Source organism: Trachurus japonicus, chromosome 16, assembly GCF_045865225.1.
Source record: "Trachurus japonicus isolate A0001 chromosome 16, Traja_1.0".
Taxonomy (NCBI): Eukaryota; Metazoa; Chordata; class Actinopteri; order Carangiformes; family Carangidae; genus Trachurus; species Trachurus japonicus.
The window spans coordinates 14984260-15011862 of NC_140922.1; the positions used below are offsets into that span (position 1 = coordinate 14984260).

The 27603-nt window shown below is 39.1% G+C and overlaps 3 protein-coding genes and 1 long non-coding RNA gene across 5 annotated transcripts; 3 read left to right on the forward strand and 1 right to left on the reverse strand.

Annotated features, from left to right (window-relative positions):
* Positions 1-209: 209 nt before the first annotated feature.
* Positions 210-8595, forward strand: LOC146972098 (FXYD domain-containing ion transport regulator 6-like). Its single transcript, XM_085801891.1, has 9 exons — positions 210-492; positions 3089-3145; positions 4776-4799; positions 5027-5050; positions 6176-6250; positions 7898-7934; positions 8059-8096; positions 8184-8220; positions 8342-8595. The coding sequence occupies exons 2-8, from the start codon at positions 3094-3096 to the stop codon at positions 8186-8188; spliced, it is 255 nt and encodes an 84-aa protein (XP_085658017.1). The 5' UTR covers positions 210-492; positions 3089-3093; the 3' UTR covers positions 8189-8220; positions 8342-8595.
* A 621-nt stretch (positions 8596-9216) lies between these two features.
* LOC146972099 (uncharacterized) lies at positions 9217-11873 on the forward strand. Of its 2 annotated transcripts, none has more exons than XR_015037851.1 (4): positions 9217-9581; positions 10501-10536; positions 11566-11603; positions 11692-11873. It is a non-coding gene; the product is annotated as an uncharacterized LOC146972099 (long non-coding RNA). The 2 variants fall into 2 exon arrangements; XR_015037852.1 differs by lacking the exons at positions 11566-11603; positions 11692-11873 and adding exons at positions 10678-10752; positions 10854-11552.
* Positions 11874-11968: 95 nt separating this feature from the next.
* nfkbid (nuclear factor of kappa light polypeptide gene enhancer in B-cells inhibitor, delta) lies at positions 11969-20750 on the reverse strand. Its single transcript, XM_085801930.1, has 12 exons — positions 20582-20750; positions 17733-17851; positions 17606-17639; positions 16318-16502; positions 16033-16208; positions 15368-15473; positions 15101-15247; positions 14953-15004; positions 14698-14855; positions 14257-14373; positions 13947-14111; positions 11969-13844 (listed from the first exon to the last, which is right to left on the reverse strand). The coding sequence occupies exons 1-12, from the start codon at positions 20595-20597 to the stop codon at positions 13773-13775; spliced, it is 1347 nt and encodes a 448-aa protein (XP_085658056.1). The 5' UTR covers positions 20598-20750; the 3' UTR covers positions 11969-13772.
* Positions 20751-23736: 2986 nt separating this feature from the next.
* Positions 23737-27183, forward strand: hcst (hematopoietic cell signal transducer). Its single transcript, XM_085803328.1, has 6 exons — positions 23737-23871; positions 24028-24189; positions 24684-24754; positions 24942-24962; positions 25149-25283; positions 25571-27183. Exons 3-6 carry the CDS (start codon positions 24709-24711, stop codon positions 25612-25614), a joined length of 246 nt encoding a protein of 81 aa, XP_085659454.1. The 5' UTR covers positions 23737-23871; positions 24028-24189; positions 24684-24708; the 3' UTR covers positions 25615-27183.
* Positions 27184-27603: the final 420 nt, after the last annotated feature.

A 27603-nucleotide genomic window follows, 5' to 3' on the forward strand; every position in this document is an offset into this window, starting at 1 on the left:
GCTTTTGGGGGGAGGTTGGCGAAATGAGCATGAGATCTACAGTTAATTATGAAACCATGTTTTACTATCAGCGCTGGCACCAATCCATCTGGGAACTCGCATAAACACCGAACCGTTGCTCTGTTTATCTGTTTTTTTGGGGGGGTGGGGGGTCACTAAAGCTGCTTGAGCGCACCCAGCACCCCGGCCCGCCCCCACCCCCTTTCCTCCCTCCCTCCCTCACTCCTCAAACAAGACCAAGGAAGGAACAGACTTCTGCTTTGTGCAGCCGAGTCCTGATCAAACTTCCACAGGATGCAGAACAGAGTTATTCATTTTTAATCTTTGCCTTTTTTTTTACGTGTTAAAAGAAGGGTTTGCTCTGCATATTAATTTATTCATTTATTTATTTATTTATTTTTGCCTTGAATAATTGGTGGAAAACTTCTGTGCAAAGTTCGGCTCATTGGGAGGAAAGAGCTCAAATTAGACTTTACAGGAGGCTGATTCACGGTAAGTGTGTTTTCAAAAGCCCGATGCTCCCCTGCAATGAATGCCTTTTCTTCAATATTTTTTGTTGACCATAAATGGAAGAGAAAACTAAAACCCACAGTTTAAGACTTTCAAAATACCCTTTCGTTTCCACGTGTTTTTGCTTGCAGTTTTTTTCTCTCTTGTTATTTTATTGCCGTTTTCCAAACTTCCAAATCAATCTCCTCTCAAATCGTGACCGTTCAGTCGCAGGAAGTCTGATGCTTCTGTTGAGTTTCTGGTGTTTTTTGTTTTGTTTTGTTTTGTTTTTTGTTTTCCCTGTTTCCCGTGTAAAGGTGTGCGTGTTTTCTATTATCGGGGTGTCTTCGCGGACTATTTACGCGTGGACATGCTACGCCATCTGAGAAGTTCATAGTGACATAACTACAGCGAGCACTGACAGCAACACTGTGGCAAATAAGTTTTATATAAAAAGCCCTTCGGCTTGTCTATACGAGAAGCTGTGTAACCAGATTTATCCATGTGAAAACTTGTATCCGAGTGTGCAAACACAAGTAGACCTACTCCTACATAGGGACTGTCTGTAAAGGTTAATGGAAGTAAGCCTTTTCCCCCCTAATTGCCAACTGTCCATGATAATCCCATTTATTATAATCCATGATAATTAATTTTTTAAGTGTTGGCTCCATGTGCTTCTTCACTCTCTGCCCATTATACTCCTCTACATCACTCACAGTGCTAACAAACAAGATTATTGGATTGGTTCTTGTTAGAATAACTCACCCTGTATTTGTTTGATTAAAGCTGATTGGCAGGCCTTTGTTCTTAATCCTGCTCCCAGGGTTGAAGTGTTCATTTCTCTTCACTCCAGATCCATGTTCACACCCCCACTCTAGTCATGCATGAATCCCCAGGAGTGCTCTGGGCAAACGGAGGGGAGAACCTTGGCTCTACAAACGCAGGCTTTGATCATTGCAATGCAAAACATTTTATTCCACAGCTTAGATTTTCTAAAGCTGTTTGTACCTGCATTACATTTTTGATGTCACGTCTCTGGGTTTAATTGGTATTGGCTGTAAAGCCGACAGCAGTGCATGAACATGCCCTTTGGCCCTGTAGACCTACAACTCTCACTTCTAGTCATGAGTCTGGCTGTGGAGCCTCGGCGTGCAAACGAATGGGTGTAAGAAAATCCTAAAGAATGTCCAGGGTAATATATAGTCCAAGTTCCATTTGTAAGCTGGGTGACCCAAAGAAACCAGTCCAAAGCCACTGACCAAATATCAAGTGCAACTCAACACCAGCCTCGCCTTGCACCCCTCTACTGCCAAGCTTCATGTTCTGAGGTGCAGAGCCTGAAATAGACCCTCATCCCTCACCCCACAGTCAGTTGGCTACAATATTAAAGCAGAAGTAAGTGGTCCGGTCGTTTTCGCTAATGCTGCGTTCCAGGCAGGCTTTTGAAATCTAAAATTTACAGCTTCAAGTCACAACTTACGACTTTGTAGCGTTCCAGGCAACCCACTCGTGTTTTTCCGACCTGTTTTACCGGTGAAAGTCACTATAACGGCCACTCGTAACTTCCGACTGGTGAACTCGTACCAGATCGAACTGGTACGACTTCACGGTCGGAAAAATACGAGTTTCCTTGAACGCACCATAACAGTCCTCGTCGCTACGTCGCCACATTCACGGCGTCCCTTGGCTGCACACACAGCCCTGCATGCCGTTCTCTCTCCTCATTGGATAAAAACTGTAGGATACGATAAATGTTTTCTCCTCGGCTCAGAGCAGAGCAGAGTGACTGACAGACCCGTGTTTCAGACCAAACACTCTATGTAAGTGATTGCTGTCGGAAGATATAACTATTTAAGACTTATATTAACACAAATATATCACTTACTTCTGCTTTAAGACACATCCTCATCATTTCAGTGATACTCCTGTAGCTTCTAGCTGAGATGGAGTCCATCAGGAGAACACTTGTGACCGATGTGGTCTGGCCTGCCCTGAGTGGGTTTCGAACCCAGGTCTCCCGCACCACGGGCGACAAATGCAAACCTTTTCGCCAAGAGGTCAATGACCACTTGGCAAGTGGGTTTGCACGTCTTTTATTGGCGAGTGAGTTTAACTTCAGTACCGCTAACCGCCACACGTCGTCACTTCTCCTCACTGGTACCTCGTGACTGTAGCTATACCCGCGGACCTCGGTTACACACTGCCATTATGGCACATTTTACCACTTTAATACGTAAAACTGTCCTCTGTCGGTCTGGAGGGAGCTCTTATAAGGTTTTACCTACCCCACAAGTCATTAAAAGTTGGGGTATCTCAGCCTCTGCTGCTGTTCTCTTTGATGAAGTGTTCCATGAACATCATAGTCTAACCCTAACCCTTAATTCGCATGAACCAGTTAGATAAAGTAGGCCTAAACCAAACTTCAGGGAGGTATTAGATCTGAGCTGCTGAAACACACTTCTATTCGCAACAGCAGTTTAATTATGTTATTGAAGTTGGACTGAAGGTAGGAAATATGTAACTCAACTTTATTATTTCTCTTGTTTTATTGTTGTCAATATTCTTAACAAGTTTGTTCCTGTTTGTTTCTCATCAACAGGTACAATGGATCTTGTGGTGCTGGTGGCATTCAGCTCCTGGTTGGCTCCTGCACTTGGTGAGTTTCCTTTATGTTGAAACCCTTCCTGCTGTTCTTCTGTTGCTTCCCCTTTCAGTAGCTTTACTTAAAGCCCCTCCACGCCAAAGCAGTTGATGTTGTCTGTACAACAGGCTCAGTATTTGGCAGGGAAATGGTGGGTAAGTTTCCTGCCTTAGAGTGGTCACTGGCAATGCATGGCCTTTCTGAAATCTTTTTTTTTTTTTTTTGGTAGGACTGCTTGCCATGTGCTCTTTTTGATCAAGTGTGTAAAAACTTATTGTTAGCATTACAATACTGGTGTTTCCAGTATAATTTATATTTAATATTTTCCATCTTATGTCAGTGTTTTACAGTGAGAAAAAGGCTGTGTCAGAATAGTGTAAATGTTTCCTTACACTCCAGTTAGAATAATCATTTATTCAGACTGCTGCCAGGTTTTCCACTGTTAATGCAGGTCCTGGTCTTTGGTTCGTTCCTCTGCGTGCTGCATGCCATTAGTTGAGCCTGATGTTAAGCAGATTTTCCTTCAATAAGGGATTTTATTTATCTTCTCCCTCCGACTTCATTTCCTGAGGCTTGTCAGCGCCAACACTGTAACATGTGTTTTTCATAGATTCACTATTTACTTAATATTCACTTCTCTGCAATGAGGTCAGGTCAAAGTTCACTCCATCACCTCACTGCTCAGTAAATGGAATTTCAAGACTGTTTATGAAAATTCACAGTTTCAACTGTGTCAGACTCTGTTGTAGTTCACGTCAGGCTTCGCTAAAACACAAATATCAAGGACATGATTTTTTTTTACCAGGTATCAGAAAAACTTTTTTTGACTTTTAGCACCTGAGCTATATTTACATAAAATTTACATGTACCCTTCAAGTCTGCTTTTGCATATTATCATTTCCTGTATTCATCATCAGTTGTCAACTGCTGAGGTGTGCTGACGTTTTAAAATGCTGTTAGAAATGTAAAAGTAACAGATGAATTGTGGGAAATGTTCCCATAGCACAACAAGGTTACCCTGTTTTCACTCCAAATACTGGCACTCATATAAACAATGTCTGCTTTGTGTATTTATAAGTCCACCACATGAACTTGTTCCTAATAATTCTGGTTGTTTTCATGATGTTGCGGAGAAATTGTGATTTAAGATTATTAGCAGTAAAGTCAGTAGGCTTTCTATCAAGACTTTAAAGAAGGCATTACATAACATGAATGCAGCCAACATGTTTTCCCAGATGGGAGCATGGAGATGTGACAAGAGCCGAGGGGTCTGCTCTTTCCCACGTCACTGACAGGACACAGATGAACACAGATCAGGGGCTGAAACATAAACACAGTAGGTGTGGAGAGTAGAGTCACTGCACAGCATCCCTGTCATTGTAACTTCTCTGAGGGTGAGATAGTTAAATATTTACTGATGGAACAGTAGGCTATTTTAACTGAAGTCCTTATCCATACATGATTCCCCTTTGGAGGACTTTTAAAACTCAGTATGAGCACTTTTACTCTGATACAAGTTGGGCTTTGAAAGTAGTGTACACAATCTCAAGTGAGTGAATTTGCTCCTCTACCATCAATGTAGCCATTTACTGACATGCAAATGTCTATTACAGACTAATGGTTTTTCTTCTTTTTTTTCCCACAGCTTCAGCAGGGGGGGAAGACAAAGGTGAGTATTATTTGAATAGAAGCTCAGAAAAGTCAAATTAAGATAAGCTGCATACTCATTTTTCTCTGGCACATAAATTGGTACTGGCACCAAACCGCCTAATGAATAGATGAATGACTGATGGCGTAAAACCGCTGAATGGCTGTCATATGATGAGTGCTCTCTGAAGTGTGTCAGTGGGTAAATCTGCTTCTCATTTGTTTCCCTTCTCTGTTCTCTCCTACCAGACTATGACAGCGCTTTTCAGTACGGTAAGTGTCGAACAGATGAACGTGGTCTTTTACAGTCTTACCCTCTGCACAGGAAATATCCGGGAGGTTGAGATGAGTTTGCATTTTCCACTTGTTTTTCTAGAGAAGTGATGGAAAACTTTCACCCTGGGGCCAAGCTTCTGGAGCCGTCCCACTGCAAATGCTTCTAATCCTGTCCACTGTGCTGTAGGTCTGATGGTTTTCACTTCATCAAGGCCTCAAACTGCACGCAGGGACTTAAGATCTGCGTTCATTTTTCAATATTATTGTGTAGTTGTTGTCGTTAAGTTTCTTTAGGCAGTAGATAATTTCTTGTGTTCTCTATGCTCCCACCGTACCATTACAACAAATACCCACATCCTGCTAAAAGACAGCTGAAGCAGTTGTTCCCAGTTTGACCCCTCAGAAGGTCCCAAGATATATCTGAGGGGTCACAAGATATTATCATGAATAAGACAGGAAAAACATATTTATGTCATCTTTCTCTTTTTTCTCAGGAAATTGTTGATACTGTTATCCCGTCACATCTTTATATAGCCTTGGAGCAACTTGATGACTTTCTCATCTGTTTAAAATCCTCCCATTTTGATCAAATGTTGATTGAATAATTAATAATGATTCTTCATCAGTGTTGATTTGCTTCATAACCATTGAACTACCTGTTCTTATTTAATGTCCTGGTAGTGAACTAGGCTAGATGTTTGATGCATGTAAACAGAGTTGTAATAGTGTTTGTTTTGGTAGTAACAAACACACTAGATGATGTTAGTGCTATTGCTTAAAAGCTATCAGATTACCTCTTCATCATAACTAGCCAGATATAAGACAAACAGACTCTCTTGCACCATTTTATCTTACTCACTGGTCACGTAAGAGCCAACTCCAGAGTTAAAGTTGACTGTAGTGTTTACACTTCTGGTGACTGCAGCTCCCAGGAATTTGTGGCGTCCCAACATGACTATTTGGGGGTCTGCAGAATATATCTGCAACTCTGCTCTTGAATAAAAATGTGGTTACATGCCTCATGAAAGGCCTCAGAAGGCGTTTGAGTCCACTGTGTTTTCTAACCCTGAACCTTTATAAGCTGCCATGCAATTTTTCAAGTAACTTTGTTTTTCATTTCAGATTATGAATCTCTGAGAATCGGTGGCCTCGTTTTCGCAGTGGTCCTGTTCCTCCTGGGTATCGTCCTCATCGTCAGTAAGTGTTTCACCGTCTCCACAGCAGAATGAGTAGTTGTCACCACACTGTGATCCCTGTATGAGTGAGTTGACCTCGCAGTCACAATTTATCCGGTGCTGCAAAAACAAGCAGGCTTCTGTTTTCTCTCAGAGGTCTGGTTGGAAGGCAGGCGGATGCTTCTTCCACAATCTCAGCACTCAACAGTCTCATGCTCGGTGTATCACAGCAGCCCTTTATACCTTATCCCTTTACTCACTGGTGGGGTCCTTCCAAGGTTCTTCCCCCTACCTGCCAGCACATGGTGTTACTGCCAGTGGTAGCCCTAAAACCAAACCCAACTGATAAATAATTCATTGTTTCTCTGCCGCACTCTCTCTCTGCTCCTGGTAGTCAAGATCACAGCGGATTCCCCAACTGCATCTGTACAGAACAGGTTGTTGTGAGGTAGAAATCACAAAAATTGAGAAACTATCTGATACTCAGGTTTGTAAAGGTACAATTTTGTGATTGAAATCCAATCCAATCAAGAGTTAATGTGGAAATTGCTTCAGAATTGATTGTTGAGTTAGCCTACATATTAATCAGTAGACAACAGCAATTCGTATAAATTTATTGATGTTTGTTTTTAACACACACAAAAAAAGAAACTCAAACATCACATCTGTCCATATACTTCAACATTACGTGGTTTAATGAACACTTGTTTAAGTGTGACATCAAATGCCACTGAGGCGGTGACAAGTCTTAGAGACTGACCATGACACACAGGTTAAAGAGGACAAGCCTTATCAGTTTTTTCTCTGACATTTAAAATATTGGAAAAATTTGATTGTTCACTGATAGGGAGAGTCGCCCTTTGGCGCCCCCCAGTGTCAAACGAGTGAATAAAGCACAAGTGTTAACCTTTCAAGATGCTCACAGCTTTATTCTTAGTCTGTTGAGTTATGTAAGTCACTAGCCTGGTCTGGTCCAACTATTTTGCTCACCACAGCACCAACTTTTCTAGCAATTTTCCATGTTTACCGACACTTCAAGTAGTGTCTGTAACATGACGCTGTACAGGACGAACCTAATGGGAACATTCTCAAGAATCCTTTGACTCTTAACTATGAAACTCAACAGGATTTACTGGTGCACTTAACTATCTCTTTGATTTTATCAACATTAAATCAAATCCCTGTGTTTACTCTCCTCTTAAGAGCCTGTACTGTGCTCATGCTGAAGTTCTGTGAATATATAAACAGTGTAATTACAGTTTCATCTACACTATGAGATGAAACCGCACTACACTTTATATGTTTATGTGCGTGGCAGAAGAGGTGAAATATTGAAATGTTTTTGTGGTCTTGCACATGTAAACACTAAGAAATTGTATTCAACACACTGGCTCTTGTATTTTTAGGTGCTTGTTTTTGCTATTAGGTATATGAATATAGTCTTGAGCTGGGGCCAGTAAGCTGAAAGCTCATAAGGCCTCTGGCGGCTTGAAGCCCAGGCGGGCTTACTGGCACAAACTCAAGACTGTATTCATGTACCTATCAAAGCTTGGGGCAACCTCTTGTTTTGGTACAAAAGATCGATCGTGTTGGAGGTGCAGCGCAAGTACAAGAAAGTGGCAGTTGTTTAATTCTTTTTCATGTGTTTTCCTCTGTAAAAAAAAAACAGGCCGGAAATGTACCTGTTCGAGTAAAGACAAGCCACGGTAAGTTAGACACAACAGAAAGCAAATTTTTAAAGAATTTGGTTTGTTTCATAATTTTTGCGTCACAGGCCATTTTATCCAACAATGGAAAGTTTTCATTAACACGTTTTTAATGTTTCTCTAGGCCCAGGGTTCCTGATGCTGAATCGGGCGTCCCAAAGGGTAAATAGTTCTCCTCCCCCTCCTGTAGTTACAAATGTTAAATGCTGTTCTTTTCTTCAGAAAGTAATAATCCGGTACTCTCTACAGCTTAAAAGAAAGAAGGACAAGGAGAAGTGGAGATATGGTAAGTATATTACATCTGTCTTACATCTGTGAATGTTACTATTTTCTACAAAGGAGAAGCAGCAAAAGATTGTTCTGCAAATTGTTCTGCAAATTAATCTCCCATCTCCTTTGCTCTACAGTGTTACTGACCCGTGCCATTAGGTGGCAGCAGATCCCTTGATTACAGACAATCTTTCCATGAACACACAAAGCTTCTTACAATGACACAATGTTACTATGCACCTTTGTTTTCTTTTTCTTTTTAATGTTTGTATCATCAGTAACAGTTAGTTGATAATGTATCAACTTTATTATGTGGCTGCAATAGTGTGATAATCATTTGTATTTTTGTGACTGATGCAAAAATGATCAAATAAACAGTTTTAAAAAGCTTCAGATTTTTTCTCTCTCTCTCTCTCTCTTTTTTTTTTTTTACTGATAATTATGCGCCTATATCTGCAATGGGAAGTGGACCAAAGAAGATAGCCCTGTATTGTGCTGCACTCCTGCTTCTGCTGACACTGCAGACAGTATGGTTACACATGCAGTAGTAACCACCAGCAGTGAGAGAGTGAATGATTTATGCACTGCGCCGTTCAGCTCTTGGAGAAGACTCTCCTTTTAAAAAAAAAAGAAAGGAAAAAAATCAGTGTTTTTAATTTGACCAATCTGTGTTGAGCAGTTTATTGGCAGATTTTCCACTGTAGTAAGACTGGCAGCCTCTGCGCAGGTAGAAGCTGCATATGTAGGCTATATTCTCTCCCTGGAGTTGTAGGAGCAGGCTGACTGCACTGCACAAAAGACATATGACATATGAGATGGAAAATGGTGCATTTTGATCATTACAAACACATTTCTCTGGACAAAAATATATAATTAAGAAAATCTGAAACAATAGTTGAGCCGAAAACACAATGTACAGACAGATTAAATAACATCTTGTTAGTGTAACCACTCCCCCACTCTGCAGCCCTCCACCCCTATACTCACACAGCCCACGCAAAACTCTCTCAGATTATTAATTATAGATAAATAAACTTGTCTACTTTATTGTGGTAAGATACCATCATCTGCTTACCCTACTATTTTTTTTCACCTTTGGGCTAATGGGAGTGAACCTCCTTGATACTCCACAACCTGCCAGATTTGTTGCTATGGGGAGTACCCCCTGGGTTGCACCATTTATCACTGTAATATTTCTCTGTGGCCACCAGAGGGCTCCTATTGAGTTTACATGAGGGTTCACTGAGCAGCTCTGCCTGCTGTCCTGTCCACATTTCTGCTTTCATATCCACTCTCCAACTGCAACCCTGCTACCTGCTAGACTTCTGGGAGAAGGAGATCTTCTACATCCCTGCTGAACAGCCATGGCCACCACAGGTTTGATCATTATTTCCTCTTTTATAGGCTTTGAATGGTTACAACATACAGTACATTTCAATCAAAAGCTCCACAGCTTTCTTGCCTGGTTAATAATATAGGCTATGTGATAATTGAATTTACCATAGGTTACTTTAATGAATTGTTTTATTTCCATTCTTGTCTTAAGTTAATGTAATTGCAGTATTGTTTCTTTCATGTCAAAGCCAATTTACTGCTGATGCATGCATCCATGGTATAACAAAGGGAGTTCAAGAAATAAACAATGAACAATATTAGAGAAATTGAAGTCTTGTTTGTGTAGAATGGAGCTCTCATTGTTGTAGAGGGAAAACAGGAAAGAAATACAAACTGTCGACTCAGCCACTGGGGAGTGAGGGTTCAGCAACATGCAAGCCGCATTATTGACGCCCAGATATCCTAACAGTTTGGCACAGGCTGTAGTTGGCAACACGTTTGTATTTGCTAAATATATTGATATTGTAAGAGAATAAAAATCATTATTATTAGAGTTATGGTGGATTGAAAATGACTTTAACACATGTGATTTCAGGTGGCTCCTAAAACGGCAGAATCACTCATAAAACACATTGTATACTGTCCATGCTCCCTTCTTTGTTGCTGTGATGAAACCCCTGCACCATGCTGCTGCTGCTGCTGCTTCTGGCTTGTAACCCACTTTTCTTGGTGCATCTTTTTCTGCTGAGCAAAGATGCTGCATTGAGCGCCTCTCTGTGGGCAGAGAAATACTCCTGAGGAGTTATGGAGCCAAGCCTGCAGATCTAGAGAGAGATAGAGCTGCAAAGCCTGTTGTCAACTGTGCAGGAAAACACTCCCTTCAAGCTTATCACTGAACTGAACACCTATATTTCTATTTGCTCTGTAACTGATCAGACTCTTATTTTCTTTATTTTTTCAGAATCAATGTTTACAGACCGAAGTGATTTTGACTATGGTAAGATTTACACCAGCATTTACTACATGTACTAATCAATTTTTAGCACATATTGATCTATTGATTACAGCATGTTTTAAATTGATCATAAACCCCTGTGGACCTGTGTGGTAAAGTCCTATATGGTTTCGTCCTGTGTAGATTATGAGACATTGCGGACTACAGGGGTTATCCTCGCTGTTATTATGTTTGTCTCTGGCATTTTAATAGCCCTGAGTGAGTATAGACTTACTTTTAAATATCCCTTCAATACAGAGGCTTATCAAGTATGCAAAAGCAAGTTTGCCTTTCTAACTAATCTATCATTCCTCAAACAGGTAAAAAATTCACAAAATGTGTAAAATCCTCATCCAAGTAAGACTTGTGCAAGGCTCAGTGGATGACCCGCCTGTGCATGCTGTATGACTTTGACTTGAAGGACAAACACAACCAGTGTGGAAAAATATCTTTTCAATATATTCTTCTTTGACTAAACCTGAGTCTCCCACAGCTTTTCCTTTTCCCTGTCCTGGATGCCTCTTCTCTAAATACCCCCTCCCTGTTCTTGCATACAGAACCCAAAACACACTTCCAACACATAAAAGAGTTAACACTGAACCATGCGTGACTAATCACATGTGGGTATAGTGGGTTGATATTTTCTTTAAATCTGCTGCTTGCTCTTGAAATGTATGCGTCACACTCCTCATGTGTTGGTAGTGAGTGGGCAGTGTATTTTCTCAGCTAATCGCATGCCGCTTGTATGGCCAGACAAGAAGAAAGACAAGAGCTGCTGTTTGAACGGGACGGAAAAAAAACTGCATATTGGTTTACAGTAATTTCTCTATTCACTCAGAACTCTGTGGCCTCAACTCTTATTGAAACTTGAAATCCTGATGATGATGGATAAACTTGACTAAAAGCAAATTCATGTTGAAGTTGCGGCCACAGTTTTCACACTGCACAATCAATAATTGATAATCAATCATCTTGATGAATGAAAAATTACTAATATTTACTAATTTCCTGCTTTTCTATTTCTGTTTACAGTTCCAACTCATCTGGTACCCAAATACCGAAGACAGAGGGTAAGTTCATTCATAATGTCCAGGTCACTTAAAATGCAGCGATGTCAATCTCCTTTGTCTCTGATTTATTTCTGTTTCTCTTTTACAGTTCCTCCTCAAACTGTATAGGAAACATAGCATATACTTGAAAGAGAAAGAGGAAGTCATCACGGAAGCTACAGCAACAAATATACGCACAGACACACAATGGTTGTTTATGACTGTTCCTCTTATGGATAATATACGTACCTGTGTTGGCTGGATGATCAATAAACAGGGTTTTCCATCACATTGTGTGTCTCTTACTGAATTCTTTAGAGTGAAAATCACGTGAGACAAAATAAATGAATACAGACATGCATAAAAAGTACTCCAGCCATGAGACTTGATTAGATGTTTATTTAATAAGACAAATCCAACAGTCTCTCTTCTTTACATTGTACTGTTGTGAAACAATAAAATGAAGAACAAGATTACAAATAGACTTGACCCTTTTGTATCAATCAGTGCATGCATTAATGGATTGTAACACGTCTTTACCTTAGTTTTTCTTTCTGTTGGTATCTACTTATTGCTTTTCAAAATAAAAGCAATAAATATTAGCATGACGACCGTACAGAGAAATCCATAGATAGAATTGAACATAATGTCATATAAAATAAAAATGGTAAAACAACGCAGCGTCCATGACATCTTGATGAGAACAAAGAAGACAGTGTTTGGTTGATGTATCGCACTTTGAAAATACCGTACTGGATAAATCATGTTGTACTGAAGTGTTGGTTTTGGGTTATGTTTTTAACAGTTTGTGCTATTGCAAGATAAGGAAAGGGTATTACAAATGAAATGATGAAAACCTAAATGATGGGGCCACAAATAAAGGTCTTATACTCAACATAATATTTTCAGTGTCTTTAATGATATCTATTTGGAATTATGTGTAATAATGTAATATCATTTACTAAAGACTCAGATTTTTTCAGCTTTACAGGAATTCACAACATATCAGAACAGACATGACACAGAGGTAAGAGACAGCTCAAATCGTGTTCATCACTCTAACCACAGAGGCCTCATTTCACCTATGACTAAGGTTGATTGTCATGGCAGAAAAGGTCAGTGGTAACGGAGCTTGAAGAATAAAATCCTCCTTCGGTGTGAGGGTAGATAACTGTTGTACACATAGCAGGATGGTGTATTTTCCATCCTGCTAATTTCTGTAGCCAGGTGTAAGTGGGACTGTTCAGAAAACATCAAAACAATCAGATGGAACTTTAAATACAGTGTTATTGTACTTTTGTACTTTTGTTCTTCATGACTCATGATAAAAATGTACAGTTAGTCAGCGCACTTACTCATGTAATGTCTTTGTGATAAGAACATTCTTTTGTTCATTCAGTTTCAAATACATAAGAGTTTTACACAGTAAAGTTTCTTTTTCCATAAAGAAAATAAGATACTAAAGGTCACACAAGTATGATGCATACAGACAGACAGTTAAATTAATTGAATATCCTCGTTTTTTGACACACGCATTCTTAACATAAGCACACATGCTGACTGAAATCAAAACCATCACTCAGTGTATCAATATGATAACTTATCATGATGGGGGGTTTTGACAGGAGAGTCAGGGGGCTTTCAGGGACATTGTCCTGAGGTACATATTGACGATTTCATAGAAATCAACATAAAACTGGGAGTGTGGCCTTGTCGGAAAATGAATATTAACATCACCTTCCACAGCACCGGTTATGCGTTCTACTTTTTGAAAATAACTAATGCACTTAATTTCTGGTCACTTCAAAAGATTGCATTTCAAAATGTTCAGTTCGACACCCACGTTGACCGGAATAAATACATAAATTAAAATGTCTTCACTAGTTTGTCAGCAGGAGCAGGAGAACTTGCTGAAAAGCCTTGAGGGTGGGAACAACATTTTGGAATGAATACCTGAGCTCAAACGTAGAAAAATAAATAAAGCATTACATTTCTACAGAAACTAAATCACAGCTAATTTAAGATTTATGCATTAAAACATCACGTGTATAATCCAATGTGAATTACAGCTTTTGCCAAGCTAGTTTGTTAATTATATACGGGCCAGTGACTCCCAGTGATAAGAATGTCCCCTTCTCAACAGAGGAAACAGACTCATTCCCTCCAAATGGGGATTACAAGTGATTTAAATCATTCCTGGTCCTGCAAGGACATGTTACGTCGACGAGAGGAAGCGTTTCGTTTCTTCAGCATCATCTTGAGCTAGAAATGGAAAGATGAATTAGGGTGATAATTTTAAAAAACTGAAACGACAGGACTGCACAGTGCGGATGTGGCTGGCTGTTTAAATGATGGGCAGCTCACCTGCTCTCCCTGGGGTCCGCTCTGCAGCAGGTGAGCTGGCTGGTCGTTCTCCAGGTTGCGGATACTGGGATCAGCTCCTCTGCTCAGCAGCAGCCGCAGGATCTCCTCCTGGTGGGGGTTGCCATGGAGACCGGCTGCCATATGTAAAGCCGTGTGGCCGTGAGCCTACAGCAAATGTGGAGAATGCAGCATGACTCAGACTGTTTACAGTCATGTGTGTATCCAGTATTTGTCTGCACCCACACATAAACACACAAACACATGCAGATCTAAAATCCAGCTCTGAGTTTCATGTTGGTGTGAAACTCACTTTCATGTTGACAAAGTCTTTCATGTTGGGCAGGGGAATCCTCAGCAGATAACGCACCAGATCAATGTTCCCCTCCTTTACAGCCAAGTGCAGCACCGTCTTGTTACTTTTGATTTCCTGGAATTGCAGAATTGGAAGAGATGGAAAAAACATAATGAAACCACAAGTCAAACCAAGACATTTAAGTGTCACACAAGAAAGACAAGACAAAAGAGCGAGTGCTGGGTGTGGGGGGATTGGGGGTGGCTCCCACTATGACATCATAGTTAGATAAAAACCTGGGCACTTCCCCTGTGACCTGTATGTTCACTAAAAAGGTCAGGGGTTTAGCATATTGGACTTTGATGCTTATGTGAGCTGTCCATCCTTTCATCTGTATCATGCTCGGTGACAAGCCAAACAGTTTGTGTGACATTCAGAAAAGGGAGAGCTGGGCTGTACCTGGCTCAGCAGGGTCGCCCCTGAGTTGAGCAGCATCTGCACACAGGAGAGCTTCTCCGAAGCTTTGGTCTGAAGGTTAACATCTGCCATCCCACTGGCAGACAAAGCCTTCATGGTCACACTGTGAGAAATGGCGGCACAGTGCAGAGGAGTCATACCTGAGGCGAAGAAAGAGACATATTTAACATTCAAATTAAGGCTGTGTGCACCTGTGTTAACGCAACTCCCTTGTTGATTGGTAAACGGTTAGATTACCTTCAAAGTTTCGGGCCTCCAGGTTGACAGGAGGTCTGCTAGACAGAACTGCCTACAAAAAAAATGATACTGTTAAGGTCTGCTCAGTATAACTAACTTTTCTTTTTTAACCTGCTGTGAAAGTAGTTCAGTCTGACTAATGCTTTACCTGCAGAACCCCAGGGAAGCCATAATGGACGGCCAGATGAAGAGCTGTTTGTCCTTTGACATCACAAGCGTTGATGTCTGTCCCTAAAGACAGCAGATCTTGTACAATCTCCGGCTGGTTTGCCGTCACTGCCACCAGTAAAGCCGTCTGCAAAATTTACATTCAACATACAGTCTTATCTGTTTGTGTTAAATCAGATAAAATACATATTTTTTGCCAAAAAGGGCAATTTTCACAGCTTGGCAGATGAGTGCTTTCTTTTCATACCTTTCCCTTGTGTTCTTTGGCATCAAGCCTCCCTAAACCCCTCAGTGTCTCTGCAGCAGCAAAGGCACACTCCCTGAGTCCCTTGGCAGTGTAGATGTGCAGGATGCTGACAAAACAAGAGCACATGATAAATTAGTTATAAACAAGGCTGGAAAATCGCAGTTATCCCCGCAACCAATTACACACTTGTCCCTTTCACAGTTGAATTTTTACTCTTTTTTTTCTCCATTTCATCTAACTCTCTAATCGTCGAGCATAAGCGCCTGACTCACTGACATCTTCTCTTTTTTTAATCTTTCTAGGATTACTAAACTATGAATGTGGCTCTCAGTTTGAGCTTACGACTGAAAACGAAACTTGTACGGAAGTAAATAAATTGTGCGATCACACATGCACATTCACACAACATGGTAATATCAGTGGTGAAGAAAATGTGTATTGTTCTGACTCTTGTTTCACAAAACACACTGAAGGGTTCAGAGTAGTCATGTTGTGTGCGTGTGTGTTTGTGTGTGTGTGTATGTGTACTATCAGTGTGATCTTGCAATCAATGATCTCAAAGACGACTGAGAAGGCCCATAGTTTCCTTATTCTTCTGGGGGCTCACCAGCAAATGCACTAAAATCCACATTCTCACACACATGCATTCACTTGTAAAAACTCACGTGTCTCCGTCTTCGTCTTGCCCGGTGGCTCTGCTGTAATCCATCCCACTCAGCAGCATCCTGGCCTCTTCCAATTTGGCGGCATCCATTGAGGAAACAAAACTCAGTTCTGTGCTGTGACTCGGACCCAGAGGTGTCCAAGGTAAACCCATACTGGAATCTATCGCACACTCCTGCTATGAAAGAACGCAGGACATGACTTAAGACAACAACATTATTATGCAATTAATTTCTTGCTTTACAAAATAGTTTGGTGAAAGCCTGCGACAAAGGGGGTTCTCTTACATATGTCTGAGACATTGTATCTACGAATGGGAGCGGCTGCTGTGTGCCATACTCAGATGACATTGGGAGGTTGTATGTTGCATAGCTTGGTCCTGGATGGCTGCTGTAGTAACTGAGGGTAGGCTCTGGTGCTGGATTCCACTGTTCATAGCCCACTGCCATTTCTGAGAAGCTGTTTGATGCACCTAGAATGGAAAGAGCATATGATTAGGAATGATGATCAGGATCAATTGATCGCAAGGACAAAGCTCGGGTTTTGGTTCTGTAAATACCAATTTTAATACAAAATGCTAAAGTATTAAGTTTTAAAAGCAACTGGACCCTTGGCTAAGTTGTGTGGGCGCGGCAGGGCGCCTGTTCGACATTAGTTCATGCACAAGGTTAGTGGCTCAGAGTTCACTGAGACTTGCCATTCAATTGTGAGGAGTAAGGGTGAGATCATGCAAGTGGAGAAAACAATAGTGTGGCTCAAAAAAAAAAAAAAACACAACTCTGTCACAGATAGGAAAAGTTAGGTGGTCGTCCAAATCAACAAACAGGAACCTGTTTTTAAGAAAACTGTGTTCCTTGGAAAACTACAAAATGGCAAACAAGCTGGTGGGGTGGAGAAAAAAAGAAAGAAAGAAAAAAACAGTTCATGACTGCACAGCTTCTCAAGGATGCTGTACAGGATGTTTGTCAGAGAAAACTTCATGAACTTCCATGACCTCAGAGAGCATCACCGCAAAATGCAAACCCTCTTTATGCCTCAGAAGCAGACAGTTCAGACTGCAGTTCATCAAAACATAACAAAAGGTTTATGGTTATGGTTTATGGATCAGTAACACAAAAATAATCTTCTATCAAAATGATGGATCAGCCGCCGCTTCTTGACACACTGGCATTTTTCAATGAATTCACTGCTGATGGAAGAAGCAGGATGAAATCAGAGATGAACAGAAGCAATATGTGCCGGAATCAATCAAACAACTCAAAACTCAGCGAAGGATATTTCATCGTTCAGCGGGACAATGATCCTGAACAAAATAACTAAAGCGAACACACAGGTCCAATCCACTAAAGACAGAGAGAGATCCTACAACAAGCAGGAGGTGAAGGTGGCTGTGATGCTCTGGGAGAACATCAATCAGTAAGATAAAGAGAGTGGTCACATTTATTGGTTGAAGACTTCCATATTTTCCATTAAATATTGTAAATGTTGTTTTGCCTCACAGCTTTTTCCATAATGACGTAGAATTCTTTGAATTAAGACATTTATGTAGTGTCTGTAAGGAAGTGCAGCTCTTACCTGTACAGGTAAACAGTTCTGTTGATGACAAGTGCTGAGTAGGAGAAAACAGAAGCAATCGTAAACAATGACGCCTTAATGATAATACTTAGTGAGATACTGAGCTCCTCTGTGTGTGTTGGCTTACTGTGACTGTATTTGGGGGAACGGGACTGGTGCTGGCTGTGGAGGACGTCTCGCGCCTTCTCTTCTCCTCCAAGAGTTTCTTCACTGTGGGCAGAGTGCAACACGGCTTCTCCTTTGGCGCTGGATGAAAAGACAAGAAGAGTGACTATTAAGTAATGGCATGTCTTGTTTGCATTTGACGGGCATCTCTTTCCATTATCCAACATTATGGGCACAAAAGAATTAATTAAATATTGAAAAGATAATGAGAAGATAAATGGATGATAAAATAGCCCTAAATGTTTTATGTGTGGTCATATCGATCACAATTCCCCAGATCCCACAGTGACATCTTTGTGTGGCATCAGAGATGTTGAGACTAGATTTGTTTTTGATTGAAAAATTATTAAAATTAATTATCTATTATTACAGTGAGCTGCTAATTATTTTTCAGTTCAGTCTTTCAGTAAGTCAGTGAATAGACTAATTGTTTCAGCTCATCATTGCTTATCCTAAAACAACATTTACAGACTTGTTTGTCTGGTCGGAGCAATTAAAGTATGCATTAAAAGTGATTATCTGAATGGACAAAAGTTTTTAATGAACTTTAGACAGCCTTACAGCTCAGTGAGCTCTCATCATTTGGATTATGAAATGCGTAGTGTCTTATTTACTCTCACTGGAATATAATCATCTCATCAAGATGGGCTTAGTTTAAAAGACTATACTATTCTAGGCTGACAAATGTGAGACCATAGCAACACAAAATATGAAATTATAATTTCATGCCATGCAGGTGTAGTGAGACATTAACACTAAGGTTTATTATCACTTGGCTGGTGCTGCCTGCTCAGTTTCTCCATAGTGGTTTTCTACTCACCTTTCACATCAAAATCAAATCCATTCTACTATGAGTACATTTTCCCCCCTGCTGATATGAGAGTATCATTTCCATCGAACAGGTAAAGGAAATTAGAAAAATAGGAAAAAAATAATACAAAACAGAATTCTGATGTTTCCAGTCAACATAATGTGACCACACAGTGCTGTTTCCTCAAAAAACTTTACCCCACACGTGAAATACAAAGTGATATTTCCACCCTGTCTGTGGAACCCGGAGAACAAAGATAAAGCTCTGACAACAACCTCCTCCATTAGGAACACAGATCTTGCATGTGGCCATGTAAACCAGATTCATCAGAAAACCTTTAGCATGGGATTGCCACTGCTTATTTTCTATGACATCTTCCTGTCTCGCTCCGTTACGCTAACAGAAGCGTAAACCACATCCTCCACAGCCTCTGGTGTTTCATAGGCACGTCACCTCAACAAGTGTATTGCCTTCTGCTTTCTATTGCACCTACACGTCTGGGAGGCAGAGCAAAAGAAGAGTGATGATGTTCTTTTTTCACTTCTCTCTCTCTCTCTTGTTTTACTCTGTGAGTGTTGACTGCTGTGGTAAGCCACACAGGGGACAAGACAGCTCTGTTCACCAGCACAAACACACACTTCTGAAAAATACTAATTTGAACAGCGAGAGAGAAATATGAGCTCATGGATGTGTCTGTGGTGGTTCCTCTCTAAAGTAGAGATGGCACCCTTGTGCCCCCACTACATGATAAAGATCAATTTGTCAGAGTGCATGATGACATTAGTCAGAACATTTTAGTGCCACCAGGTTTCATTTTCAAGTCGCTAAGGTGTTACTATATGTTACTCAATCCTGACTCATTTGAAAAAAGAAAAGCCGCCTTTGGCCTTTTGGCAGGTGATGTAATTCTGTAACCTTTAACCTCACAATCAATATCAGGCAGTAGAAGAGGAAACTGCCTGATGACAGAAGCTCTTCACCACTTATTAGCCTGATCTGACACATCAGCTGAAAGAAACTAAAAGTCAGGAAATGGCTTTCAATCACTTGTCCAAGCGTGAGAGGAAAACCTATAGCCCATAAATTGCACTTAAATGATGGGTTTGCACACTCTGCCCCCACACTGCTTTGGGCTATTCTGTGCCATATTCAAATAAAGGTTGTGGAAACCCCTGGACATTGAGTCATGTGCGTGGGAGGCTGGGGATTCCGACAACCTTTCTCTTTTGGCTCGGTCCTCAGAGAAAGAAAGAAGCAGCAGAGAGCCAGCTTCCTCATTTTGTGGTTTAACAGACCCAGCGCACACAACAGAATATGTAATCACCCAGGCCCGTGTCAGAGAACGCGTGAATAAAGTAAGTTAAGCGAAACAAGCTGAGATGTCACGTCACACAGCTTGCTTGTCTGGCATTATTCAAAAGGGGAAATGAAAACAAGCCAGAAGGGGTGGGGGTGTATCAGGGTTTCCCCAAATGATGCTGTGAATCTTGGATTCACCCGAATCGCGCTCTGATTCAATGAAAACCGAGAGAAAGACAAATACATGAACACATCAGTAAAATGAGTGACTACTTCATAAAACACTATCAGTATATAGTATAGTACATACATGTGTCATGTAAAATAAACTGCATATAAACACACAAAAAATACACAGAAGGAGTTTCAACCAGATTTAAGGTCCAAAGTGACAAAGTCAAAACAAAAACTCTGATGGGCCTAGCCAAATCAAATTTAAGTAAAATAAAGTTGTGAGCATAGAAATAACATTTAAATCAAGGCTAATGTAATGCCACCACCAATGTAATAACAGGTCAATGAATGTAGAAAACAAGTACAGCACTCTATAATTGTCTATAACTGCAGTAACTTAAAAAAGTATTAAGCTGTCATTATTACTGTCACACTGACTATAAAGCTGGACTCAATGAAAATAGAAGATCCCATTGATAACACTTGTCTTCAGTCATATTTAACAAAATAAAAGCACAAATACTCACATTTATCAAAGTGCATGTCAGAACCGTTTTTTGCTTTGAAGTTTTCAAGAGGTTGTCTTCTGAGCCAATAATGTGTTCAAAACGGGATAAACGGATCCACACAGCCGGAGGGATCAGTGATGTTGTGTGACGTTCTGGTTGCCCGGAGTCTCTGTCTGACTTGTTGTCTTACTTCTGCTGCTTGTACACACACAGAGCACACGTTGTTCCTCATCACCGCCCCCAGCTGTGTCCACGCCCTCCAGCACAGAGGGGAAGCACACATTCACCATAATGTCAAAGCAGAGCTGGGTAACAGAGTGATACAGAAGTGAACATGAGGTATCCTCGCCGACAGAAGAGAGATAAACAGCCATTTGCTCTGTGACAAACAGTTAGTACAGTAGTATACAAGTAAACACAAATGCACACTGTGATAAGGGACAGTTGTGGAAGAAGTCATCAGATCATTTCAGTATAAGCAGACATATACACTATGAATATCATATTACAAGTATAAATCCCATATTCAATTAATTATTTAAACCGTAAATATAAGTATATAAGTGTAAGTGCCTATTATGCAGACTTCAACTATAATATTGGATATCATACTAGCATATTAATGTGTAAGCATTTCAATATTGCAGCTTGTTGGTGTTGAAGTAATTTTGACAAATTTCAACTGATTCATTGCTGAAGTTTGATATCAAATAAAATAGGTTACGTTTCATAGGATGATGTTTTCTTTTATGGATTACATAGTTATTTGAAACTTTAAGTTTGATTCTTTGTACATGTACATTTAGCTTTAGTTAATATGTACTAAATGCCTTCAGTTGATTGTAATATATAAGTAACAAATCTCTTCAATACAATATCATACATCCATACTGTAATTGTAATACAAAACACCAATGGAGATAGGGCAAAGACAACATGCTACAACAACAGAATGCTAAACACTGCAGAATAATTATTTAGGATACAGTTTTTAAGAATCAAAAGAAGTTTTAATATAGATTGAACATGAATTTATATACAGTATTATCAATTAAAACATCTATGTGACTGGGCATAAATGAAAATACATTTTACTTCAATATCAGTGCATATCCCTTAGAAAACTAGAGGAGATGTCTTGTGTCATGAAAAATTGATAATCAGAAAAGGGTGAGAGTAGGTTCTGTTAATGTAATGTGTTTTGAATTTTCATTGTTGGGTTTTATTTGTCAGATCAGATATCAGATTGTGTGCTTGATAAAGTGTGATTTCTTTTCAATACCCAGTTTAGACAGTGCCCTACAGGAACCTATGTGTCATCTCAAAAACAACAAGACATCATATTGGACGGAACACGATGATATACTATCTCTTTTTATTAAATGACTAAAATTTAAATCTCTTTTTTCCCATGAACACTTGTTCCATAATACAATAGTATGGAGAGATGAAAAAAATGGAGAATTATAGCCTGATAGCATAAAACACGGGTTTAAAGAACCAAAGACTGATAAATTGAAGTGTAAAAGAAAGAAATTGTTACAGTGTGTGAAAGGTGAATTAATGTTTAGGTCAAAGGTTTAAACATAAAGCTGATTGTAGATCTCAGACTGAGAAAGATCTTAAATGAGGAAGTAACAGAGGAAGAATCAAAGAGTGTCTGTGTGGTGATCAGGCTTTGCACTGTATGTTGTACTACAGTAAGTTTTGCGCTGTATGTTGTACTACAGTAAGTTTGTAAGCCATATCCAACTAAAGGTAAGGCTAAAAAGAAAAAGGCTTTTTGAAAGAATTGTGAAAGTTTAACTCAGGTTGTCAAAACAGAGTATGTTTTGTTCATCAGTCCATCTGGTTTCCACTTTCCATTAAGTGTAGTTTTCTTTCTGTTTGTCTAGATTCTCCATCTCTCTACACTCATATTCAAGCCTAGTTCATTTTCCAAAAAACACACAATAAACAAAGTTAGAGATAAACTGACGAAGACGACGATGACAGTGACAGCGACAGTGATGATAATGATAATGATGACAGTGACTGCATTATCATTATTATCACATTTTCTATATCCTCAATGTCATTTTGTTTTTTTAAATTCTTCATACAGGGAACACATTATCTCACTAAATACTTGTGCAAATATGTAGTGTGAGTTAAGCATGAGGGGCAGCTTTTGAATATCTGCTTTGTGTCTTGTGGTGGACACAACGTTTATTTGAATGTTTAATTCATTAACATTCAAACACATGGTGGTGTCCTAGGCATGACACATTCAGCCACAAATGTTTGTTTGCCCATGGTCTGCACTAGTTTACAGTAAATGAGTGGCAAGACTTAAGATTTTCATATGAAAATAATATGAAATCCAATGGATATGTTATCAGTATTATCATGGAAAATTAGTGCCATGTATTTACAATAGATGTTTCAATACAGTATTTGTTTCAGTGGATGTTAATGTGTTGTTGTTGTTCTGAGGCAGTGCATGATTATGTTATGAAAGACTATCTGACAAGGTATTCAGGTTTTTCCCAAGTCTATTTGGCATTATTTTTTGAATGAAATGGGACCTTGAGGCCTTTTTGTTTGAAGGAAGGCAGTTTTAGCGCAAAGACAGCAGTGGATATTTTAAAAAGTTGAAATATTACAAGAAGCAACAGTTTGTGAAACTTGGAGACCATTAAGAGATTTTCAGTTTCAAACGTGCTGTGATGCATCATCTGTAATGAAGCCTCACAGCTCCCTCTGCTGTTGCAAAGAGTCAACATCATCCTGGGTCAAAACCACTGTTGACCTAAAATGAAACTAGGCAAACCACTAAGATAATGGAAACCGTACTTTCTCACGGTTAAACTCAACTACAAGACAAATCACAAATACACTAGCTTGATGACCTTTAAATGACAATGTGACAAGATGACGGGCTAGGAAGTCCAGGGATAATTAATCCTTAAATTATTTAAATAACTAACAGAAATAGTTGCATAAACTTTGAATGTCAATTGGAGTGTACCTGGCTGGGTATCAAGTATAGCACAAGTTTGTTGTTGATGGGGCTTGGCCACTAAGAGTCAGCAGAGTCACAGTGTTAGCACAAGGGTTGCATTTCAACAACCTACGCACTTTCTCCCATACCTCTATGACTGGAGATGATCTATGAGCACAAAGAGATCTCTGAACAGGCCCTGAAGACGATGCAGTTTGTGTTCTCAACCTCCACCTTCTGGCAGACAATATAATGATACCTGAGGTAGAGAACGGCATCAGACAACTTTTGCACCTAGATGTGTTGGTATTTTAAACCTACAGAGGTAAGTGCAAAACAATTGTTTTCCATTGGCTTTTGTAATGTCATACGGCAGCATATTGCACCTTATGTTAGTTATTTTTGAAACTGTTTCAAAAGGTGCAGCAACTTCTTCATTCAAGTGTATTCTGCTCTTCAATCTATAAGGTCTTTGTCACAGTGAAACCATCAGCAGCCAGGCTGATAGGCAGAAAGGGTAGTGATTCATCTCACCAGAAGACGGAAGAACATTAGTGTTCAGCCTTCAAAAGTGAAAACTAATAGGAAACAGGGTCATATCATCTTTTGGATTCCAGACAGCAGATCAGTCCGGACACAGCAGGTATGAGCATCTTATCCCTCCTGACTTTTAACCATTTAACGTCTATTATTTCACATCACAATGGTTTCGTATGTAGTTTTACATTTAGGCTCAAGAATATCTGGCTAAAGTTTTATAAAGTTATTTTATTTTATACGACTGTGATGATAGAATTTGTCACATAAGATGTTAATGATTGATAACACCATTTTAATTATTTAAGAGAAAACCTTCATCAGTATGTTTACATTTTTTCATCTCTTCAGCTCTTGAATGCCAGCTCTGTAACTCATGACTCATTGTGACAGCAGAGTTGTGGATATGTGCAAATAAAAAAACAAGGTCAACCTCAACTGTCCTAAATGATTAGGGGATTTTTTTCCCCCCGCATAACCTTTACATTGAAATATAATGGAATCTAAGGGATATGTAAATGTGACACGTTTAGTAAATGCATAACTGCACTTTTTAAGAGTGTTATATGACACAAGTTTTGATCTATTTTTGTCTTTCAGAAAGTTCTTAACTGAGTTCACAAACATGGCACACAACAAGTTCTTTCTCTTTGTCCTATTTTTTCTTTGCAGTAAGTGCCATTTTAAAGTTTCTTATATTTCATCATGCACCCATGACATTAAGGGGGTCTTACACAGGAAAATGAAACCACATACAAAACACACAGCGGAAACCTAACTGACAGAGGTGTTGCTGCTGCAATACAACAAGTTGAAGTTCTGATGGAGCCTTATGTTTTTCTTTTCTCTCTCTATAAGACTTGACTGGAGCACTCACAGGTATGTACAACAAAAAGAGGACACACTCTGAAATTAACTTTTTATTAATGTTATCATTCAGACTAAAAAGAGCTATGGCCTCCTATACAACCACTCATACTCAGTCATTGTTTCCACTGACTTTGTTCACACCCTCCCTGTCTGTCATCCCACTCTTTAACTGTTTATTCACTGACTCTCTACCAGACACCGCTCCATCTTGCTACAGGATTGAGCCCGGTACAATAGCAGGGATCATCTGTGCAGATGTGTTGTTGACCCTCATCATTGTCGTTGTCACTTACAAATGTGCCAGCTTTCGCCGTCAGAAACTAGACAATGGTAAGATGGTGCATGGGGCTGAATTTAGTCATGTTTTTTATGCTCCTCTGAAAAGTCAATTAAATGCATCAGTGTTGATAAAGTTTTATCAGGGTTCCCTGCTTGGTCTCCTAGCGCTGCTCATGCCATGTTTTATCACTATGTGCAGCTTATATTTTGGAAGCTGTCTCCCCTAATGTTGATAAGAATTTTTTTCTCAGGTTATTTTTTTATATTGAATCAAATGACTTTATACATACTGTACATATGTAGCCTACATATAACTGTCTCTTCTCATCTCTTCACAGCTGACAAAGTGTACATGAATGTCCGGAAAAACTGCAAGAGCTGATCGAACAATGGCTAGTTATTGTTAACCATTGTTAGAGCTAATCTAACAATGGTTGTCATAATCAAACATTATAACATTATGTTGTGTTTTTAGGACCTGCTTTTAAAACATACAGTACAATATTCTGCACTACTTTACAGTAAGACTATAAAGGATTTATGAATGGTTTACAGCTAGTTTAAAAATAAGCATGTTAACACTTACTTCATTTTTAAATTGCCATTACACATAGGAATAAAAGGGCAACAGTTGCTGACTGTCTGTTGCTTGCCAAATAGTTAGCCCAAATTCATATGTAGTGTTCCTCATATCTCCATCATCCATCTTCCACCATCCAGCGTGTTTCACATTTTACATTAAGGTTCCCATTTACTACCAATTGTTGGAACTCATTAGTAAGATTAATGAGCATGGAAATGTATGAATAAGAAAAAATTAACTTGTTAATATTTGTTTATTTATGATTTAGAAAATTATTCAATCATAATCATAAACTATTTATAAATCCCTTACAAGGGTAGTCTTATGGTAAAGTGGTGCCCAAATGCTGGAGGACTAATTGTTTTATTATATGTTTTAGATGACTTTTTTTTAATAATATGTTTATAATTGTTTATTTATGATTTAGAAAACAATTTGATTATGATTATACATCCCTCGTAAGGGTTATCTCGTTGTAAAGTGCCATTGTACAGTGGTGCCAAAAATGCTTTAGAGGACTAACTGTTTTATTTAGCTATATATAAACATTGATGAAACAACACAGACGGCCTGTTTACACGAGGGCAGCTGATGTTAAGTCCCTCCGTGGGTTGAAGTGTTAGTGTGGTTAAACTGCTGTGTGCTGTTTCAGACGAATTCACACATTAACCATAGCTAATTCAGTATCTCTGTATAGTCTCTTGGTGTAGTCTGTCTACACTTATTCACTTCTCTCATTGTTGATTCCTTGGTAGTTAATGTTTGGGAAATCATTTCTAGTATGTATATCGAAGTGATTTTTTCATCAGAGCTCTCACCTGGCAGCTTGTAGGTTTCAGAATATCCTGTATACTTGCAAAGTCTTCTTTTCAAGCCAAGCTAATTCTTTATATATCCGCTGTATGTTAGTTATAAATGGATTTTGGGGGATTTAAGGTTATGATAGCTAATGAGTCGTAAATAATGTTCATGCAAAGGTATAAAAATAATAAATGTAACCGAGTCATCAAGAAGATGCTTTCAATTTATTGTGTTTTTGATAGTATACAGGCCATCTTACATTATTATTGTGAGTGCGTTGAAGTCAGCTCAGGTTCCTGTACAGCAAAAGAAAACAGCCCATTATTGTTCTTACTGTGAAATTAAAATGGATTGAAATACTGATAATTATAGATATTATTATAAATGTTCAACAATAAAAATTCAAGATTTGCAATATCTGACTATGGTATGATTTACATTTCCTTTTGTCTACCCAGTAGTTACTTCCTTATTTTATGTGGTCTTGTTCTATATCTGTATTTAAATATCACTGAGAGCCAGTGAGTGTTTAACCAGTGGGCTACATGACTCACACAACAACATATCACAAACACTTTAACTTGAAGTCTTGTCACATTTTTAGTATAATTGTTCTTAATGTTGATTGTGAATTTAGTTAGATTCTTCTATTTCTTTTCTTCAGATTCTTCTTTTTTTTTTAAATGTTTTTAATGTTTTTAATTAATTGTAAGTTTTTATATAGGCTACAATTCAGTTTAATCATTGAATACAGTTGCCCATAAAGTTGGAATAATTTTGTTTATTTGTTTTGTTTTTTTTGTACACTATCTATCAAGAATAAATCATATTGTCACAATCATTTTATGAGAAGAGGTAAATAATATAAATATATTTTTTCTTTTTTTTTTTAAACGGAGTTATCTGCTTTTGCAAATGAACTCTTCATATCGAGGGCTTGGAGCCAGAGGGGCGTAAGTGGCTTTTGACAAACTTTACAGGAGAGAC

Excerpts from the sequence above, each read along its gene's own strand:
- hcst (XM_085803328.1), top strand. The coding sequence starts at position 24,709 with ATGGCACACAACAAGTTCTTTCTCTTTGTCCTATTTTTTCTTTGCA. Across the intron at positions 24,755-24,941 it reads TGTCCTATTTTTTCTTTGCA|ACTTGACTGGAGCACTCACA; the intron begins GTAAGTGCCATT and ends TCTCTCTATAAG. Across the intron at positions 25,284-25,570 it reads CCGTCAGAAACTAGACAATG|CTGACAAAGTGTACATGAAT; the intron begins GTAAGATGGTGC and ends ATCTCTTCACAG.
- LOC146972098 (XM_085801891.1), top strand. The coding sequence starts at position 3,094 with ATGGATCTTGTGGTGCTGGTGGCATTCAGCTCCTGGTTGGCTCCTGCA. Across the intron at positions 4,800-5,026 it reads AGCAGGGGGGGAAGACAAAG|ACTATGACAGCGCTTTTCAG; the intron begins GTGAGTATTATT and ends CTCTCCTACCAG. Across the intron at positions 7,935-8,058 it reads TCGAGTAAAGACAAGCCACG|GCCCAGGGTTCCTGATGCTG; the intron begins GTAAGTTAGACA and ends ATGTTTCTCTAG.
- nfkbid (XM_085801930.1), bottom strand. Across the intron at positions 16,209-16,317 it reads ATACAATGTCTCAGACATAT|CAGGAGTGTGCGATAGATTC; the intron begins GTAAGAGAACCC and ends GTTCTTTCATAG. Across the intron at positions 15,248-15,367 it reads CCAAAGAACACAAGGGAAAG|ACGGCTTTACTGGTGGCAGT; the intron begins GTATGAAAAGAA and ends TAAATTTTGCAG.